Raw genomic sequence first — 20,283 nt, 5'->3', positions numbered from 1 at the left:
ATGGTCAACCTAAAAAGCATGATTGCCTGTTGTCCGTTGGTCACCCATCTTGTTTTTAGGGTCAGTAGGTCATGATGACTTCTACATTAAAAATGGTTTCCTGTCAAAACCTAACAAACACTTTAGCTTACAGTTGTCAGTTATAATAGAAGTATTGACCTTGTAGATCACTCCTATTGTTTTAGAAGTTAATAGGCCAAAGGTCAAAGTTACAATGACATCCGTTGGGAAAATTTAAAAAAAAAAACTGGCATTAGACAGCATGCAGAGAACACCACATTGGTAATTAGGTTTGAGATCTAGGTGCCGCTTGAGGGTCATAGGTCAAGTAATTATATTTTGTGTCTGTTCTGTATTGTTTAATCTGTTTGAAAGATTTTCTTAAAACTAATATGAAAAGTTTACCTCATCAGGACAATGTGTAGAGTACACAACCTAGATCATTTGGTCAAAGGTCAAGGTCACTTTTTAAGGTTAAAGGTCAGAGCTTAACTTTGTCTGCTCCATATCTTCTTAACTACTGGGATGATTTTCATAAAACTAGGATCAGTTATTTATAAACCTTCTCAAGGAGTCCACACAAAGTCCAAGGTCAAGGTTAAATTCAAATCTACTCCATATCTTTTAAACGAAATATTTTCATAAAAGTAGCATTGTTTACCTCATCAAGAAGATATGCAGAGCATATGATGGACACCACTTAGTTCAAGGTGAAGGTCACACTTAGATATCAAAGGTCATGGTCACAACATTTAACTTTCCTTGCGTCAAAACTTCTTTGGGTATAAATTGCCTTAGTTCAGTAGGGATAGCGTTGGTCTACAGATCGCGGTGTCACGAGTTTGATCCCTGGGCGGGGCATATGTTCTCCGTGACGATTTGATAAAAGACATTGTGTCTGAAATCATTCGTCTTCCACCTCTGATAATTCATGTGGGAAGTTGGCAGTTACTTGCGGAGAACTGGTTTGTACTGGTACAGAATCCAGGAACACTGGTTAGATTAACTGCCCGCCATTACATGACTGAAATAATAACTGTTGATGGCGTTAATCCCAAAACAAACAAACAAACGAACAAAATAAGTCGCCTTTAGTTTAAATTTGTGTTCACTGCATATCTTCTTAATTACTGGAAGGATTTTCATAAAACTAGCATCAAGAAAACTTTGGTACAACCCAGTTCTCTATCATGAAGGTCAGTGGTCTTAACATTTTACTTTGAAATTTCATATATCAAGACAGTTTCTAGGGATATTTATCACCTTGATAGATAACTCAAGTTTTTTTATTGTGTTTGACAGATACCGGACAGTGGTAAAGCCGAGCCAGGACTAGTCAAAAGTCACGTGCCAAGGTTCTGTGACGAAGTGCGGCGACAGACACCAAATTACTCAAAATATTTCAAGCATGTGTTCACCAACAAAACGTTCAGAATCTACAAAATTGTTCAGTAGAATTTTTCTTTCGTCTCATTGTGTTACCAGTATTCTGTTAACCCTCTCAGTGTGTTACTTTGATGCAGTAAATCAAACACTTTGTCAGCTTGGTGGCTTAAGTTACAAAGTTCAGTATTCTGATATAACTCAGTAACTCTTATCATTCAAGTATTGTAAGTATGAATGTAGGAATTTGAAGTGGCAATGGAGATACATACCTTATTTCCAATTTTCCTGATGGCTACCTTTGAACTCCTACCTTTATATGCCTGAATCAGCTGATATGAGAAAATATAGTTAAAATTTTAAACCAGTCAGTCGGTTAAAAAAAAAGAGCACAGTTAGATAGAACTGCTGTCAAAGACTGCATGTATTGCAGAGGTCAACTGAGTGTACAAGTCAACCATCAAACTTCTCCTTTAAAGCCTCTCTATTGAAAAAAAAATTAGATGAATTTTTTCTACTCAAATAATTTAAGAGAAAGCTACACATATTCTAATGGCTTAAGGCTACATGGAAATTTAAATGCTGGAACAATTTTCTCAAGTTAGTGTCAAAATACAAGTACATCTGTCAAAGAAAATTGCTTTTCCTATATTTCATTCCAGACAAGATTTATGCTTTACGTATATGGTTATTAGTTTTAGTCTGGTTTTCTTTTCTTGTACAGTCAATTAGACTGGTATACAATTCATTTTATTCAGGCTTGTTATTACTTTCTTCCATGAAAAACACAAGTTTTAGATATTTACTCAGAGAAGAGAAGATCATCAATTAATTAAGTGGCTTTTAAAGGTACATTATGCTAAGTTTTGTATTTAAAAAAACAACAAAAAACTAAGTATTGCCATACAGTATCAAGGTTTACGTAAAATAAACATGTATTTGTGTATAAACAGGTTATAGTACGCACTTGATAAATGTACCATCATCAAAGTGCAAAAAGTAGATAACTGAAGTTGCATAAAGCAATACAGTTTGGGTTTTTTTTGCGCTGAGGTTATGGTATAACATGGGCCACAGCATCATTTTATACTGCTGCTAAAAAAGCTGGTAGTCTTTCTTAACAAATGGTTTTCACATGACATTTAATTGTGACTGCAGTTCCGTGTGCACTGTTATATTTCATATCTTATCTTTGATGAGGATTTTCTTCATTTAAAGTAAATACTTAATGATAAAAATTTTAGTGAAAGATATGCATGATATATCTTTAAACTTTGATGATGAACTTTGTCTTTTAACTGCAACACTATCCAGTTTAGCCACCCATCATGGATTTAAATATGGAGACAGGAAAGTAAGGATTTGATAACCTATCAAAGGGAGAGAAGGTTGTATGTCGTTTTAGTTTTAGTATGAGCAGTACTACCGGGTCACAGCAGTGTTGATGTGATTTTACAGGAAGCAAGAGAAATTGCTCTTAGAAGATATATGTTCCTTACTTTTCTCTTCATTTCGTCAGTTTTAGGATAATTCTTTAAAATGTATTAAGAATTTATACTCTAAAATGGGTATAGTTTTGTGAGGCAGTTTCGCAAAAATTTTCAGACAGTTTTTATACAGAGTATAAATATAGGGAATACTATTTAGTTGTGTGTGACCTTGTATGAAATTGAAGTAACTCTTAGATTATAGTAACAGCGTTGTTGACTTACTGTGTCAAAGTAACATGTTTTATTTATTTCTATCTTAGTACCTGTCTGACTTAAGAAACTCCAGTTATTTTACATGTTGTATTAATTTTTGTAGTATTTGTATCATTTACATTAATAATTGTTTGTTTTTGAAATTAATTTTATTGATGTAAACTATGTTGTAATGAAAATAAACCAAAGTAAAGTTTAGATGTTTTCTAAGGGACGGGAGAGGGACTCCCTTATCTGTTGTCATTTAATCAGTTCCTTCTAACTTCCAGATAAATTCAACATTATTTTGGTGAAACAAATCATAATCTATAGCAAGTTTTAAACTTGGGACTTTTGTACTTAAATTGGTACATGTATTTTAAATTGAATGTCAGATTTGTTTCTTCTATTTGACATTTAATCGTGGTAGATTTTGTTCTGCAGAAAAAATATATTTATTAGTGACAGTTCATTATTTGGTTATTTGTTAGTGATTTAATGGCATTATGAAAATTATATTTACACCAAACAGCTCAAAAAATGGTCCAAGCCAAACAGGTTGTCTGAATCCAAAGGCATTTTTTGTATTAAACAGCTGATTTATTCAGATTTCTTTTTCTTTGTATTTCTCTTTATATTGTAGTGTCTGTAGGATTATTAACTTTATTAAATATGTTTGCATAGCATGACATGATCTGTGAAACATGAAATTTAAGGTAAAAATGCCCTAACTTTGAAATATCGAGTACAGAAACATGCTGATAAAAAGGCTGACACCTTCTACAGGCCATTCACTGTATAACGGGTTTTTTGTTGCCATAAAATTTTACAGATTTCAGCTAAAACATTTTACATAACTTCCATTTCTACAAATTTTTGGAGACAAGTTATCAGATAGTTATTTGATTTTAGGTTAGGACAATCTTTACAGCAAAATTACCATTCTTATAAAAAAAACATGTTATATATGTTAATTTTTCATCTACTAATGCCAGAAGATTATGCTTCCTTGTCGAGTTCGAGTAACTGAGACAATTAAGTTCAGCCAGGTCTTGCCACATATAATATTTTGAGCATTTAGGAAGAAAATGTCTTCAAAATAGGGAAATCTGTTGTGCTACTGAGTCTCAAAATTCAGTCATCTACCTAGTGGCTTCATAGAAAATGGCTAAACAGTATTATTTTCAATATTCAGATTAACAGAAATGTTAATTTAATTATATATGTAGAAAAAAGATTGTTACTTTCTGCCAGCAAATTGATTTAAGTATAAAAAAAAATCTTTGGAAAACGTTTTTATTTTTTATTCAAGTAGTACATCCACTAATATTTGATCCATCTTTTCTGTATTAAGGTTTTTCTTTGATTCCTCGTTAAATATTACGAAATAGCATTTAATTGCCTTTATATATTGTTACATAAACACTCAAAGTGAGATAGTAGGAACTTTTTTAAATTTTCAAAATATCTTGGATTAGTTTTGACATTATCTTCAAAAATGAATGGGATATTATCGTTATTTTTGACACACAAAAAAAAAAAGAAAGAAAGAGTTAATTTGTGAATTAATTTCAGAATATCTTTGCATAAAGATTAAAGATGATCATTTTAAAACCTAGCCCTTACCATGCTGGACAGGATTCATTCTGCCATTGCAACCAGTGTAGATCATGATCAGCCTGCACATCAATGCAGTCTGATCATGATCTACACTGTTTGCTATTCAGTCAGTATCTTTTTGGTATACACCCAGTTTAACAGTTAATGGTACTGTCCAAATTGGAAGATGGAAATTTAGCATGATAAGTGTAAAAGACCTTAAGAATGGTGACTTGTTTATATCTGGATCTTGTGAAATAAAACTACAATTTGTTTTAAAAAAACACTGTTTGGAATTATGTGAATCATACAGCTACTGGTAGTTATTTCCCTTGTATTCTGGCACGATAATCCAACTGAAAAACATGCATACTTGTAATTTTTAATGTATTTATTAGGGTAAAAAAAATGTTCCATTTCTATTATTTTTAGCTCACCTGAGCAATGCTCAGGTGAGTTTTTCTGATCGCTCAATGTCCGGCGTCCGGCGTCCGTGATCTGTCGTCTGTCGTCCGTCGTCTGTCGTCTGTCGTCCGTCGTCTGTCAACATTTAGCTTGTGTATGCGATAGAGGCTGTATTTTTCAGTTAATCTTCATGAATATTGGTCAGAATGATAACCTTGATGAAATCTAGGCCGAGTTTGAAAATGGGTCATCTCGGGTCAAAAACTAGGTCACTAGGTCAAATCAAAGAAAAACCTTGTGTATGCGATAGAGGCTGTATTTTTCAACTAATCTTCATGAATATTGGTCAGAATGATAACCTTGATGAAATCTAGGCCGAGTTCGAAAATGGGTCATCTCGGGTCAAAAACTAGGTCACTAGGTCAAATCAAAGAAAAACCTTGTGTATGCGATAGAGGCTGTATTTTTCAATTGATCTTCATGAATATTGGTCAGAATGATTGCCTTGATGAAATCTAGGCCGAGTTCGAAAATAGGTCATCTCGGGTCAAAAACTAGGTCACTAGGTCAAATCAAAGAAAAACCTTGTGTATGTGATAGAGACTGTATTTTTCAATTATTCTTCATGAATAATGGTCAGAATGATAGCCTTGATGAAATCTAGGCCGAGTTCAAAAATGGGTCATCTCAGGTCAAAAACTAGGTCAAATCAAAGAAAAACCTTGTGTATGCGATAGAGGCTGTATTTTTCAATTGATCTTCATGAATATTGGTCAGAATGATTGCCTTGATGAAATCTAGGCCGAGTTCAAAAATGGGTCATCTCGGGTCAAAAACTAGGTCACTAGGTCAAATCAAAGAAAAACCTTGTGTATGCGATAGAGGCGGTATTTTTCAATTGATCTTCATGAATTTTGGTCAGAATGATTACCTTGATGAAATCTAGGCCAAGTTCGAAAATGGGTCATCTGGGATTAAAAACTAGGTCACTAGGTCAAATCAAGGAAAAACCTTGTGTATGCGATAGAGGCTGTATTTTTCAACTGATCTTCATGAAATTAGCCAGAATGATTACCTTGATAAAATCTAGGCCGAGTTCGAAAATGGGTCATCTGGGGTCAAAAAATAGGTCACTAGGTCAAATCGAAGAAAAACATTGTGTATGCAGTAAAGGATGTAGTTTTCAATTGATCTTCATGAAATTTGGTCAGAGTGATTGCCTTGATGAAATCTAGGTCGAGTTTGAATATGGGTTATCTGAGGTCAAAAACTAGGTCACTAGGTCAAATTAAAGAAAAATCTTGTGTATGCGATAGAGACTGATTTTTTCAATTGATTTTTATGAAATTTGGTCAGGATGATTGTCTTAATGAAATCTAGGTCGAATTTGAATATGGGTCATCTGAAGTCAAAAACTAGGTCACTTGGTCAAATCAAAGAAAAAACTTGTATATGTGATAGAAGCTGTATTTTTCAATTGATCTTCATGAATTTTGGTCAGAATGATTGCCTTGATAAAATCTAGGTCGAGTTTGAACATGGGTCATCTAGGGTCAAAAACTAGGTCATATCATAATCTAAGAAAATGCTTGTTTTATCCTAAGAGACCAGTTTTTTGGTCCAATCTTAATGAAAATTGGTCAGAATATTTGTTTCCATGAAATCACTAGGTCAAACATGTTTTACACTGTTATGGTGTGTTTCTTAGGTGAGCGACCTAGGGCCATCTTGGCCCTCTTGTTATCATATATGTTTATATTTTTAATTCATTGTATATATGCTTTCAGCATACATCAAGAACTTGTACTGGGTAAATTAAACTTCAACACTGGTGTTTTTGTAACATCCCAACAATATGATGAATGTCAAAATATGAAATTAAATTTTTTGTGAAATTAATTTTAAGTCTCTTTTAAATATACCTCTATAAAAATTGCAATGCAGTATTTGAAGGCCCATTTGTCTCCACTTATCTAGGATATAAGGACAGATTCAGTGCACCACACAATGCCATTTTGTAGATTATACTTGTGTCAAGTTAAAATTAGATTTTTAAAAAGTTATGGCTGGACAGAGGGCTTCATCCATAAGGCAAGGGCCCTGAAAAACAGTTATATATGGTAACTTTTGAAAAATAGTCAAATTACGGAATGGCAGTGTCTGTCTATCAACATTTTCGTTTCCATACTCTCAAGTGATAATGTGTACATGCAGTATATAATAGTTGCAAGTTTCAAACTTTACAGGATGACTAGGCACCACTTGAGGTGGAGCCCTATTGTTTTTGGGGTCAGTAGGTGAAAAGTCACAGTGACCTTGAGACGACTGACAGACTAGAAAACCATACCCCTCTGTCTCTGAGAGAGGATATCAAACACAAAAATAATATTAAAAGAATATCAAAGAAGACAGAACATGACATAGTGTTTAAAGAATTTACTTAAAAATAATTAAAGAGAAACATATACAATCATATATCATATACAGTTATTTTTTCTAGAATGATAAATCACAATGGATGACAGCAAGAAACATTGTGCTCAATCAAAGACAATAGCATACAATGGTCAGTACATGAACAGTTTCCCCGCTAACTTTCATTCAACGGCTTGTTACAATAACATTACAATATCTGCAAATAAAACATCATCAATACCTTCATTTGTATCCCTTCACACTTTATTAAATCTTTACTCTGACAATTAGTTTTGAAATGTAAGATTTTTCTGTTCATTCAGCCGCAAGATCCTTGCAATACAGGACCCAAGTTATATATCCAGTTTGACCAAAAGACTGAAAATGTACGTCTGTGTGCATGGTGTAGCATACATTCACAGTATTTTCATATACCAGTTTGCCGAGAATAATCGTGGTTACTGAAAGCGTGACATGCAAGTTTGTATTCGTAAATGCAGTCTTAAAAAAAAATGTGCACTTGAATACCTTGCAATATATAACTCTGAAATAGGTTATACAAGTATGTTATAAATTTGAACCTCTTAATTACACTGAAATAGTTTTGATTCGTAATTTCCAAGATTCTTACAAGAATATAAACCGATCAACATGAGCCGATAAGCATTAACGTATGAAATGTTTAGCAATATGTGACGGCTCTAGATGAAAATAAGAACTTGTTTACAATGTCAACCTATAATAGTCAATGTAAAATTCCACTAAAACAGAAATAAGCAGACAACAACAAAAAAATCTACCAAATATATGTCATGAACATACTTGCATCAAAATATAAAATTCAATTACACTAAAGTCATGTTGTATACATGTAGCTGTCTGCATAAGGAATATGATTTGTTCCTTTCAATTCTTACAAGCTATAAAATCACACTAATATTATGAAAACGTACATGTGGTGACCGTTAATGCAACATATATGGCAGGATTTCGAAAACTGTACTGGTAGTGATAAACAGTAAAAATGTAGGTGAACAAAACATGTATATTCGTGTAACTAAATTTCAAAAGGAACATAAAAATGTGCATATTTTCACAAAACCTGTAATACATTAAGTTTAACCTTTACACTGCTGGTGGCAAGTGATTCTGCCTTTGCAACCAGTGCAAACAAAGATCAGCCTGAACGTCTCTGCAGGCTGATCATGGTCTGCACTGTTTTCTATTCAGTCAGTAAATTTTCAGTGAACACCCCTTTGAATAGTAAAGTGATACTGCCCGAATTGAAGGATGGACCAGTTCATTTTAGAAATTTAGCAGGGTAAGGGTGAATAAGTTAGGACATATTCATCTTCAAACCTGGACACTGCGACTTCGTCAGACTTTTAGTTTCTGAAAGCTTATCACCTTTTTTTCAAGCAATAACTAGCGAATTCATTGAATGAAAAAAAACAACTAGACTAAAATCACTATAAATCTATAAAGTAAAGGAAAAAATTAACTAAAACTGAATACATGTCATCTCCTTGTCTAATTACTTACAAATTGCAGAGTTTGTTAACTACTTGAACACAATCTTGGCAGGTCATACGGAATACAGACAAAATCCCCACACCCCCTTCTCCAGCTCAATTTGACCAAAACCCGGTAATTCTGGTCAAAAATGGATTATAAGCACCAAACAGTTGTTAATTCTCAATCATGTTGATAGTATTTTATTTTTTTTACTTTCAATTTTACAGGATCAAAGGGGGAATTTGTCTGCCTTGATCAAACTAAGCAATGGAGATTCTGTCCCACACTAGGGTCATACATTCACTATTCTAGAATTTTCTTCATTTGTAAAATAGTAAAATTAGATCAAAGTTGTATGAAAATTATGCTAATGAACTTCTTCAATGTATGAAGGGTGGAACAACTTCTTCCCAGCACCCCGTCTAACAGATACATCCCTTGTAGGGAGTCAGTGGCACAGTGGTTAACAGATTGCAGTACAGTGCTAGCAACTCCAGATTGATTTCCTCTCTTGTGTACAGAGATGAGTAACTACTAACTCTGGTAATATTTGCAGCAGTATTTGCCTAGACTTGATTCAGGGGAGCTAAACAGGACATCTACACTGCACTCCACTGGATACAAGTTGTTCCATCCATTCCAGGTGCTGACTTTTGTCGTCTACTCATGTTCTATAAGAAACCTATACCTTTAGCGGAATATTACTACAGAGTATGAATGAAATAAGTTTTATCACTAAAACAAAATAATTTGTAAAATAGAAAAGAAACAAACGGGACACTTGAAAATTACAACTACCTGTATACTGTATGTACAACGTAAACTCCTACAGCAATACAAACAGACCCTGGATATTTTCTGTGACTATGAGACATTTGAACAAGTAACAGATGGTTTACTAAAGTGCAGACCTTTTGAACATCAACAGTGATCAGTTTCTGTATAAGTATATTTGACTAGGTTGTACCGTAATTTTACAAGAAAATATATTGATCATATTACAGTGTTTGCATAAACAAATTTTACAGAAAAAGTACGGTACTTTTAGAGTGTCCTTTAAGTTCAAACTCCATTTAGTTAGTGCAATAAGGTGAAGGCTTTTTCCTAATCATTTCCCAATCAAAACGTGAAAAGTGGAAAAGCTAGAAAATACCTTCACTAATGTTTAACAATGTCTCATAACTTAATTTTTTTTTTGCAAATGAAAAAAATGCAAGAAATAACCTTAAACAAAGTCGCATCTTGCATATCTTACACTGCTCACTTACATAAAATTTTTGCTAAATTTTAAAAATGTGTGTATAATGTACATTCTCCAAGTAAAAAATCTAGGCTGTATCATTATAGGCAAAATATACTGGTGAGAAAGTTCTGATTTGTAAAGATAAACATTAAGGAAGATTGTTTTCCACAATATTAGTGCCAAAATTTAAAACATTTATCTGGATAATCACTAGACATTCTACCGGGCGACAATAATGGACCTTTATGGATAGGAAATGACAAAATGCACGTATATCTACGTCTTTAAAGTCAACTAAGCACTTACCAATCGTATTTATGTCTGTAATACCGTAAAATCATTAATATTTGGGAGGGAATAATTTCTGTTGAGTGAACTCAGGAAATATAATCCCAACAAATTAAATTTGGAATTTATTTTTTCATGTTAAAAGTTGAAATTGATAATTCATTTCTCCACGAAACAGTTGTTCTGTTCAAAAACCACAAAATTTTGTGCCCATGAATGATTAAACAGAAACTTAAATGCTACAAAGTGGCTTATCACGCAATCATTCTCAATTTCTGTTACTTAAAATATGACCGGTGTTGGTGTGCAAATTGCATATCGCGTGCATGAGATCTGAGTAATGTATGCTGTTGCTTTAAAGGTTAATCACTGGCAGTATTTTCAATTCCACTCGGGCTATTAGAGAAGAAATCATTCATATAATAAAAATAACAGGTGTAAATGCAATATTTTGCATCGAGAAATATGCACTCACACTTCTGCAGAATTAAACTGTGCTCTGAAAGTTGCGCAACATCTCCACTACAGAATTTTGTACATATTTCTCGATACAAATCTCATAACCTTAAAATTATTTTGTACACTAAACAGAGACTATACTCGTAATGCAAAATATACATATAGATAAAACAAAGCACTATCAATGGAATGGGAAAATACACAGAATAAATACACCAGTTACAAAACGTAACTTCTACATAAGCAAGCAGATTAAGGGCACTAACAACTTCTGGCAAGCAATTAGGCCAATTAAAATAGCAGTAAGGTACATCATTCTGTTTTCTGGAATATAGGCCAAATAAAAAAGTCTAGATTTCAAGTAAATTCGAGTGTTTTACCACTTCCTGACACTAGCATCGGGAGACAGGCATTTTGATTTTTGATAAACAGGCATTAGCATTATGAAAAGTTTCATGTTTATTTTCACATATTAAAGAATAAATCTGAATGAAAGTAAGAAATTTATTATTCTGCCACCTGAGACAGATAAAGGAGATGGAACATTGATACATACAAAATGCGGGACATCGGTCTGCCCATTTCCTGATAAAAAGAGACATGTTTGTGGAAGGTGAAAATGTTGAATATAAATGAGAAAAAAATGTAGTTTTGGCAACTAAGATAAACTTTAGGGAGCTTGCCTGGTCTAAAAAGTGACCAATATGTGCTAAACTATACATTATGAAATGTTTGTATCATTCAGTAATAACAAGTTGTTCAATGCATATAAACGTGCTATATTTTGCAGCTAAATTTTGCTACATAAGTCTTCTTTTTTTCAATGTCAGTACTGTATACAAACATAATGTTGTTACAAAATGTAAGAATACAGGAATCCTGTCTTTACAACTTTCTCAGCAGACAAAGTGTCACTCGTAATAGTTCTTCATCTATTATGTCAAAGAATCCAAATTTTCATTATTAATCAACACTTTACTACCACTTTTAATAATATGAAATTCTAGTCTGGTTTGAAAATAGGCCAACAATTTTGTTCTTAACACAACAGAATTGAATGCAGCTATAGTGCAACAACAACCGTATAATGAGATATTTTTTGCAAGGCTAAAAATTTGCTTCATTCAAAATTGGAACTGTATGGTTTGGTAGAATAATGGCTGTACATTGCATCTTGACGGTACATTTATGGCTGTTTGTAGAAACTTAAACATATTTCAGAGTATCATTTTCGCAAACCCTCATAAAAGATCAGAATTTACAGCAACACTATGCAGTAAACATAAATAAAAAATTCTGTGCAAATAGAAAAAGACTAAACAAAATATGAGGCGCACAACGGGAAAACCAACACAGTGTATTTGCAACCAGCATAGATCCAGACAAGCCTGCATATCCCCGTAGTCTGGTTAGAATTCACGCTGTTCAATGATTGCTTTTCTAACTGCAATAGGCTTTGAAAGCGAACAGCATGGATCCTGACCAGACTGTGCTGATGCGCAGACTGGTCTGGATACATGCTGGTCGCAGATGCTATGTTGGTTTTCTCATGGCACGACCCAATTATAATTAAATATTCTATTTGTAAATAATAAAACAATCTAGAAAAGAAATGATGAACTGTCATTATTTACATCATATCTGACAGCAGTAGTTTTTTTAGAAGCCCCTTCAATGTATAGTGGATTTCAGGCCATTCAGAAAAACAAGATAAACTCAGTTACTAATGTACTAATAAGAGAATGATAATACCGGTTGATTTCACTATGAATGATGCATTTACAGCAGCCGAGCTGCTTATTGGCAGATTGGGAACATTTTTGGTACCCTCTTATACTATTAAGTTAGTTGTTTTGGGTTATACGCCGTTTTTCAACAGTATTTCAGTTACGTAACAGCAGATAGTTAACCTAATCGGTGTTCCTGGATTCTGTACCAGTAAAAACCAGTTCTCCGCAAGTAACTTTCAACTTCCCCACATGAATCAGAGGTGGAGGACGAATGATTTCAGACACAATGTCTTTTATCAAATCGTCACAGAGAACATACGCCTTGCCCAGGGCTCGAACTCACTACCCCATTATTGACTCCATATTGAGCTAAGCGGGCGGGCTGATACTATAAAGTGAATCATTAGGCAGCATCATCTCCAAAAGTATAACCCAGAACAAATTAGCAATTCTTCAAAAGGAAAATGTGGCAGTTGTACATAAAATTTTGCAAAATATTCAAACTATGGTAATGGTTCTACAATGATTGTTTAACTGGAGATGTCAGAAAAAATGAGAAAAATAGTATTTGAGCCGTGCCATGTGAAAGCCAACATAGTGGGTTTGCGACCAGCATGGATCCAGACCAGCCTGCGCATCCGCGCAGTCTGGTCAGGCTCCATGCTGTTCGCTTTTAAAGCCTATTGAAACTGGAGAAACTGTTAGCGAACAGCATGGATCCTGACCAGACTGCGCGGATGCGCAGGCTGGTCTGGATCCATGCTGGTCGCAAACCCACTATGTTGGTTTTCTCATGGCACGGCTCATTTATAGATATCCACTGCATATTATTCCTTAAAAAATTTTAAAACATTAACAGCAAATCTATTTCAGTAATGTAAACTGTAATTCATTTCATGGCCCAACTATCTGCAACTTTGGACAGCAAACTACTGCAATCTACATGAATATCAGAATGCTAATTTTAGTATTCATTCTCATCCAGAATTTTTAGTAAAAACCCAGTAAGTATTGGATATCTAAAATTGCTGTGACTTAAGTTAGTAACTTTTATGTTCAAACAGGAAAACATTCTTACATTCTTCGCTTCAAAATATTGTGACACAACTGCACAATATTAAATTGCCATTAATAAATTAGAACGCAGGAACTATGTTTAACACGTAACATCAAACTAATGAACTTGTAACACTTCAAAGCTGAATAAGAAACGAGTTTACAACAGCTGTCCGAAAGACAGCACGCTCTACTGTTCTCAGTGCTTGACTCTGAATTATATAATTATATAAAACTCTAAGTTGAAAAAGGCATAACTCTGTCAAAGTTCAAATCAGAGTTATTGGTATTGTTTCTCCTGGTGTTGACTTTGAGAGTAAATAACTATTTTAAGTCAATAGCTTTCATAGTAACAGAGATATCTGACATTATCAAAAACTTTAACCAATGGCGACGGCGACGCCAGGCAAGTGCAATAGCTCAACATTTTCTCTGAAAAGTCCAGCTAAAAATAGATAAGGTATATCTATCAGAAAATTTAAAACCACACATCAACAACCACTAATTCAATCATGTTCTACGTTTTTTTTCTTTTCTGATAAGAAGTTCATACTGTCATGTTTTAAATAAAGAAAATCAATCGCTTGTAATTTAAAGTGTCTCAGACAAATACTTTCAATAAATAAATATTGCACAAAATTTTGATGAACTGAAGTATAAATATTCTGAAAAATATTTTTATGTAGTAAATATTTAATCATTTGTAATACTAACTTTCACAAAACACCCCTCACCACAATTCGGATACCCAACTTTCCTAAGCCATTTCCTAGAAAAATTATTTAGAAATTTACTTTGGAAAGTTTAATGAAACACCATTCCTACACTTGGTTCAGCTATATAAAAATCATTTAACCAAGGAATGTTTTAAAACTGCAAAACTTGGTAAAAATGTAAGGGGAAAAATGTGAAATAAAAGTAAACTATTAAAAAACATTTGCAATAATTCACCACCTTAAGCCTCACAACATCTAACGTGCAACCCTTAATACAAAAACAAAAATTTGACAACCCTTGGTGCATATCATTTCTGTAAAACTTATGATCATTATATAAGATATCAATGAAAAACTTGCCATTTATACCAATATTTAATATTCAATGTTAAGTAGCAGATATATTTAAGACACAGCAAAATAAATTAACACTAAATCTCTTTGATCTATTTCAACTACTCTGACTTTGTCAATCGCTGAATAAATTACTTCAACCGAAATATGAGATGTCAGACCTGTACATATACTGTGAAATCATTAATATTCGTGGAGGACTAATTTCCGTGGATTTCGCGGGTGTGTCAATCCATGTAATTTAATCACAAACAAACAAGTAAAATTCCCTTTCATTTTTATGTTCGAAAGTTGAAATCCACAAATTATATCCCCACGAAATTGCCGTTTTGACAAAAACCACGAAATTTCATGTCCACGAAAATTAAATGATTTTACAGTATGTGGAATTTTATTATTTTTTGCAATATCCACATTCAGTGGTTAGATTCAGAACATGGCAATTTTAGCTAAATTCAGACATACACTTTCATAAAGCACAGCTTGCAAAACAAAATTCTGGAATTCGAAACAATTTCAACTTACAAGCCAGATTCTTGCTAAATTTATCTTAAAATTGAAACAGATGCTTGTTAGTAAGCTAGAAGTTTACTACACAAGTACATGTATACAAATTTTGACTTCTCTGTTATTACAAAATTGAATTCTATGAAAGAAACCCTGTACAATATATGAAATAGTTGATAAAAACGTCTGTTAATAAATGCAAATTTGAAACAAAAATATTGAACACAAGAAATGAACAATAATGTTGGTCAAAATAAAAGTGGTCTTTAACAAGGAATTTCACAGGAGAAGTTTTGATCATATAAAATTTAATGATACCTGTAGTATTTGAGCCGTGCCATGAGAAAACCAACATAGTGGGTATGCGACCAGCAAGGATCCAGACCAGCCTGCGCATCCGCGCAGTCTGGTCAGGATCCATGCTGTTCGCTAACGGTTTCTCTAATTGTAATAGGCTTTGAAAGCGAACAGCATGGATCCTGACCAGACTGCGCGGATGCGCAGGCTGGTCTGGATCCTTGCTGGTCGCATACCCACTATGTTGGTTTTCTCATGGCACGGCTCATTTAAGTAATTGAAGTACGCTTATAATATTTAAGCAAATTTATGATGATTTTAAGTTTAATTTTGTAAGAAAGCCGCAATGAAATTTAATCCAATATATATAAATATTCAATATAAATACAAAAAAAAATGTGTATATTTTTTGAGTGGGGAATTAAACACGATAGTATTTCTTGTACTTTTAGATAATAAAAATGAACAGACAAAAAGTACAATTACACATATATTACTACGTTGTAGCAAACAAACAAACAAAAACGGCACAAATTGTAACATACATGTCACCTTTCAAATAAATAACAATCAAATGAAAATCAGCACAAAGCATGTCACATAATATGGTAGTAGGAACCCAACAATAATTGGTACCTGAAAAATAGTTGCCTATACCAAAAAAATGTATTTGCAAAGACTGATCAACCTTAGAAACACCAATTCTATCAGTTATTTAAAGACATGAAATATAATCGGTGGTGAACAAAGATAAATTCTTTACAAGGGCAAAAGCTGATATTTAACAAAAATTGAACTCACAATACAAAATAATAACCTCATGCCTAAGTTGTATTAAGATTGTAATATCCAGTTGCTTTAAAGCATTTAAATTACATCAGCTTTGTTGATGAATCACAGCTGGATCTTAAACAGGCTTGTAAATATTTTGAAATATTTTTGCTAAAAATAAAAAATATCAAAAGCTATCAGATATTCCACAATGAATTTCTCCAATTTTACACAACTTTGAAAACGCCATTTCCATAACTATTCTTTTGAATTTTAAAAACTTTCTTCATCATTTTTGTTCACTTCTCTGAAATTCTTCCATTTCACCATCACATTATTCTCATTTATGTAGATCCAAATTTTTTGCAAACTTTCTCTTCTATACCTATATTCCAAGGACAATATTTGCTAGGACCGAGGTTCACCATATTTATGTTCTATCATAAAGTAACATATTTCTGATTCTGTCATTTCATCTTCACTTAAACCGACACAATTTCCATTACTATCTTCCATATCTCCAGTTAAACTATCTAAAGTATCCGAATGAACTATATCCCGCCGAATACACAATGCTGCATTATTGGTCCTGACCGGTTCCGAAGCCGGCGATTCACTACGGCTCGAATGGTCACTATAAATGCTATCGTGATCAGAAAAAGCATCGAGAACTGCTCCTTCAGAAGATGAGCGTGTAACAGAATTCCCTGAAGATTTTTTCTGGACTGGTTCATGATGAATGGTGGGTGTGCTCACTGGCGGTTCAATATGAATGACTGGACTGCTGATGTTTATGATAGGGCTGCTGACGGTACTCGGTCCCAGGAACCAGTCTGAACGTTGTCGTAGTCGCTCCAGCTGTTTACGTTTGACGGAATTGTAGCGACTAAGACTGGGTTTCGGCAGTGTGTGATTGTGAGCTTCATTTAGACTGTTCTCTACTGACTTTGGTCTCTGAAATAACAAGAACATTTTGTTTGTACTGTTTACTTTGGATTAACCTGAAAAATTCACAATCTCCCTATTTAAAGTTAATGAAATAAAGCATCAGAAAGACATGAAACCTGCTGAGTCCTTTTAGCGGTACAGTGCCATGTGGTCTTATAGACCATTTGACAAGTGTAAGACAAAAACCCCTCCTGGACAAAAACCTCTACCGCTGACTATTGATGCAGTGGACTAAACCCCTCCCACTAAATTTTACTGGTAGAACAAAACCCTCCTACTGTAATTTTCAAGTCATGCAAAACCCCTCTTGTTAAAATTCCACTACACTTGGGAGTTCTTTAGGAATATGTCTAAATTCTATGACTGTCTTACCTTACTAACTTCTGGTGATGGTACCAGCGATACCTCCGGTACCGATACTGTTGACGTGACCAGCAAATTACTTTCCTCCTCTTCTCTCCGACCATTTTTCTCTTCCGCCTGGTCACCTTCATTGCTTTCAGAGGCTTGAGCAGTGTCTGACTCTCGTGATGAAAGTATCCGTGACAACGCCCTGTCTACGTACGTATCCTCTGATATTGCTGAAAGCAAGAAGAATCAATCACATTTAAATTATAAACATTATAATCAAACTGTGTGAAGTCTGAAGTGTGAAAAAAAAAGAAGTTGAAAATTCTGTTTCAATGATTCAAATCAAAGGTCTAGACTGAACCACGTAAAGTATTCAGCCAGAACAAAAAAATTGTCTCGGAATTCAGGAAAAGATGTTCTAATATACAAATACACAGACATGACATATAAACGAATATTTATTGCTGAACTGTTTATAATTGGCTTTTAAATTTTTCTTCTAAAATATGTGTCTGTTGTTCAACCTACTGGATGCCACAATCCTTCAAACATAATTGATAAGATTTATAGATTAAAAAAGTCAGCTACCAAAATTAATAATGTCTCACTAACAGCAAAATATCTAGGAAGGTAATTTTTAAAAAAAAAAAAGTGTTAAGCTCTACGAGAATAATTTGGAAGGAAGATTTTGACAAAAGCATCTCAAGCCTTGAATGTTTCTACAGCGTGTGCAGTTAGCTCTTTGATAAACCTGCAGGTAGGAAAGCATAGCTTCAAAGCTTTAGCTCAAATATAGCTCAGCTAAGCTCAAGTGCTTTTCTCTTTCTTCATTGTTTTTGATGATGGATTTAACATCACACAAACACAATTATATGTCATATGGTGACTTTCAAGCTTTTAATGGTGGAGGAAGACCCCAGGTGCCCCATCACAGGCTGGCACCTGGGTAGAACCATCCATATTCCTTAAGCCAGAATGATGACTACCACGCATGAATAATTCAATGTCCTGAGAAAGCTCTAACCAACATCGATGAAGGGCAAGTGATTCAAATCAGGGACCTTAACCACTTTGTTATGGAGGCCCCCTATTGTCCTTTGAAATGTAGCAAAAAGCAAGTGCAACTAAACCAGGGGGATTATCTTTCCATGTACTGATCTTCCAAATATTAAATCCCTAGAAGTTAGAACATTTGAGCCGTGCTTTTAAAGCCTACTGCAATTAGAGAAACCGTTAGCAAACAGCATGGATCCTAACCAGACTGCGCGGATGCTGGTCACAAAGCCACTATGTTGGTTTTCCCACGACGCGGCTCATTTGTTTCAATTATCTAAAACCTTTCAAAAAAGACTGAACAGATTTCTACTTCCAGCTCTAATGTTGAGTGCCCTTGCCTTTCTGGCATCTAGGAAGGGCCTCAACTTTTTGCCAACAAGATAATTAGAAAATACTGTGAAATCATTAACATTTGTGGGGGACTAATTTTCATGGATTTCATGGTTGAGTCAATCCACGAAATTTAATCCCAATGGACAGGTAAAATGCTCATTCATTTTATGCTGAAAAGTTGAAATCCACAAATTCATATCCCCACGAAATTGCCATTTTGACCGAAACCACGAAATTACATGCCACGAAATTAAATGATTTTTCTGTAACTTCTTCATTCAAAGTAACACAACGCTGGCAACAAACCAATTAACAGCCATAAATGATAAAGGTCAAAGGCCATGGCGTCATATTATTATTCAATAAACTAAAACAAATATGATTTTCTTTCAAAACATGAAATATATCCAGGAATTTTCCTGCTAGTGGTGCAACCATGTTTAATGCATTACCCCTTTGTATGGGATCAAACATAATAGTTACTCCACTATTGTTATATGATACCACATACAACAAGCAATGATATTTTGCTGAGTTTGGTCAAACAAGGTTATATGGTGACATTCTACCTTGAATGACGTAGGAAAACCCCCAGCTGACCCTCCAGACGGCGTTTCAATCCTAAAACGGCGCTTGGTTAAAACCAATAACTTTATGCAAGCCACCTGGATTAATTTCCTCATGTAGAGATAGTACCTTTGTTTTTCAAATCATAGGTTTGAAGTTAAAAAGCTTTGAAATGAAGACAAATGTCCATATATTTCTTGAAAACAGAAATATAGACACTATTTTAACCAGAAGTACGGAGTTATGAGAATTTAATATTTTCATGTTAATGAAAATTTTGTGATCAAGGAAATGTAACTCTTCTTGAACATGGAGAGCATAAACATCAAAGGGACATAATATAGTCAATATTTTCTAATTGGGTGCATTTGATTTAACATTCAGCTTTGATCTGGATTGCTAAATACTGATCCATGATACTGTGTGCTAAAAATTTAGAACATCTGGAACAGTCTATTAACAGCAAAACTATGCTTTAGCAGAATCTAAATAGTTAAGCTCTAACTGGGTCTCGAACCCAGGACCTCTCACAACTAAGGCAGACACTCTACCACTTCCCTATAACAGCAGTAGCTAATAGCTATGCAGTTTAATTGCTGGATTACATT

At 34.0% G+C, this 20,283-nt stretch overlaps 2 protein-coding genes across 6 annotated transcripts in view; one reads left to right on the top strand and one right to left on the bottom strand.

The window, feature by feature from the left end:
* The window catches only part of LOC123551335 (probable C-mannosyltransferase DPY19L3), a 104,764-nt gene extending 97,796 nt beyond the window's left edge, over window positions 1-6,968 (top strand). For both annotated transcript variants that reach the window (XM_045340193.2, XM_053540838.1), the window contains one exon: window positions 1,303-6,968. In XM_045340193.2, the coding sequence (XP_045196128.2) occupies window positions 1,303-1,455 (153 nt within the window). In that variant the 3' untranslated portion in view covers window positions 1,456-6,968. The remainder of the gene's footprint in view (window positions 1-1,302) is intronic.
* Window positions 6,969-14,852: 7,884 nt separating this feature from the next.
* LOC123551316 (uncharacterized) overlaps window positions 14,853-20,283 on the bottom strand; it is a 49,514-nt gene continuing 44,083 nt past the window's right edge. For all 4 annotated transcript variants that reach the window (XM_053540840.1, XM_053540843.1, XM_053540842.1 and 1 more), the window contains 2 exons: window positions 17,741-17,949; window positions 14,853-17,374 (listed from right to left, as the gene is read on the bottom strand). In XM_053540840.1, the coding sequence (XP_053396815.1) occupies window positions 16,829-17,374; window positions 17,741-17,949 (755 nt within the window). In that variant the 3' untranslated portion in view covers window positions 14,853-16,828. The remainder of the gene's footprint in view (window positions 17,375-17,740; window positions 17,950-20,283) is intronic.

Source organism: Mercenaria mercenaria, chromosome 4 (genome assembly GCF_021730395.1).
Source record: "Mercenaria mercenaria strain notata chromosome 4, MADL_Memer_1, whole genome shotgun sequence".
Taxonomy (NCBI): Eukaryota; Metazoa; Mollusca; class Bivalvia; order Venerida; family Veneridae; genus Mercenaria; species Mercenaria mercenaria.
This window is presented reverse-complemented; position numbering and strand designations above follow the sequence as displayed.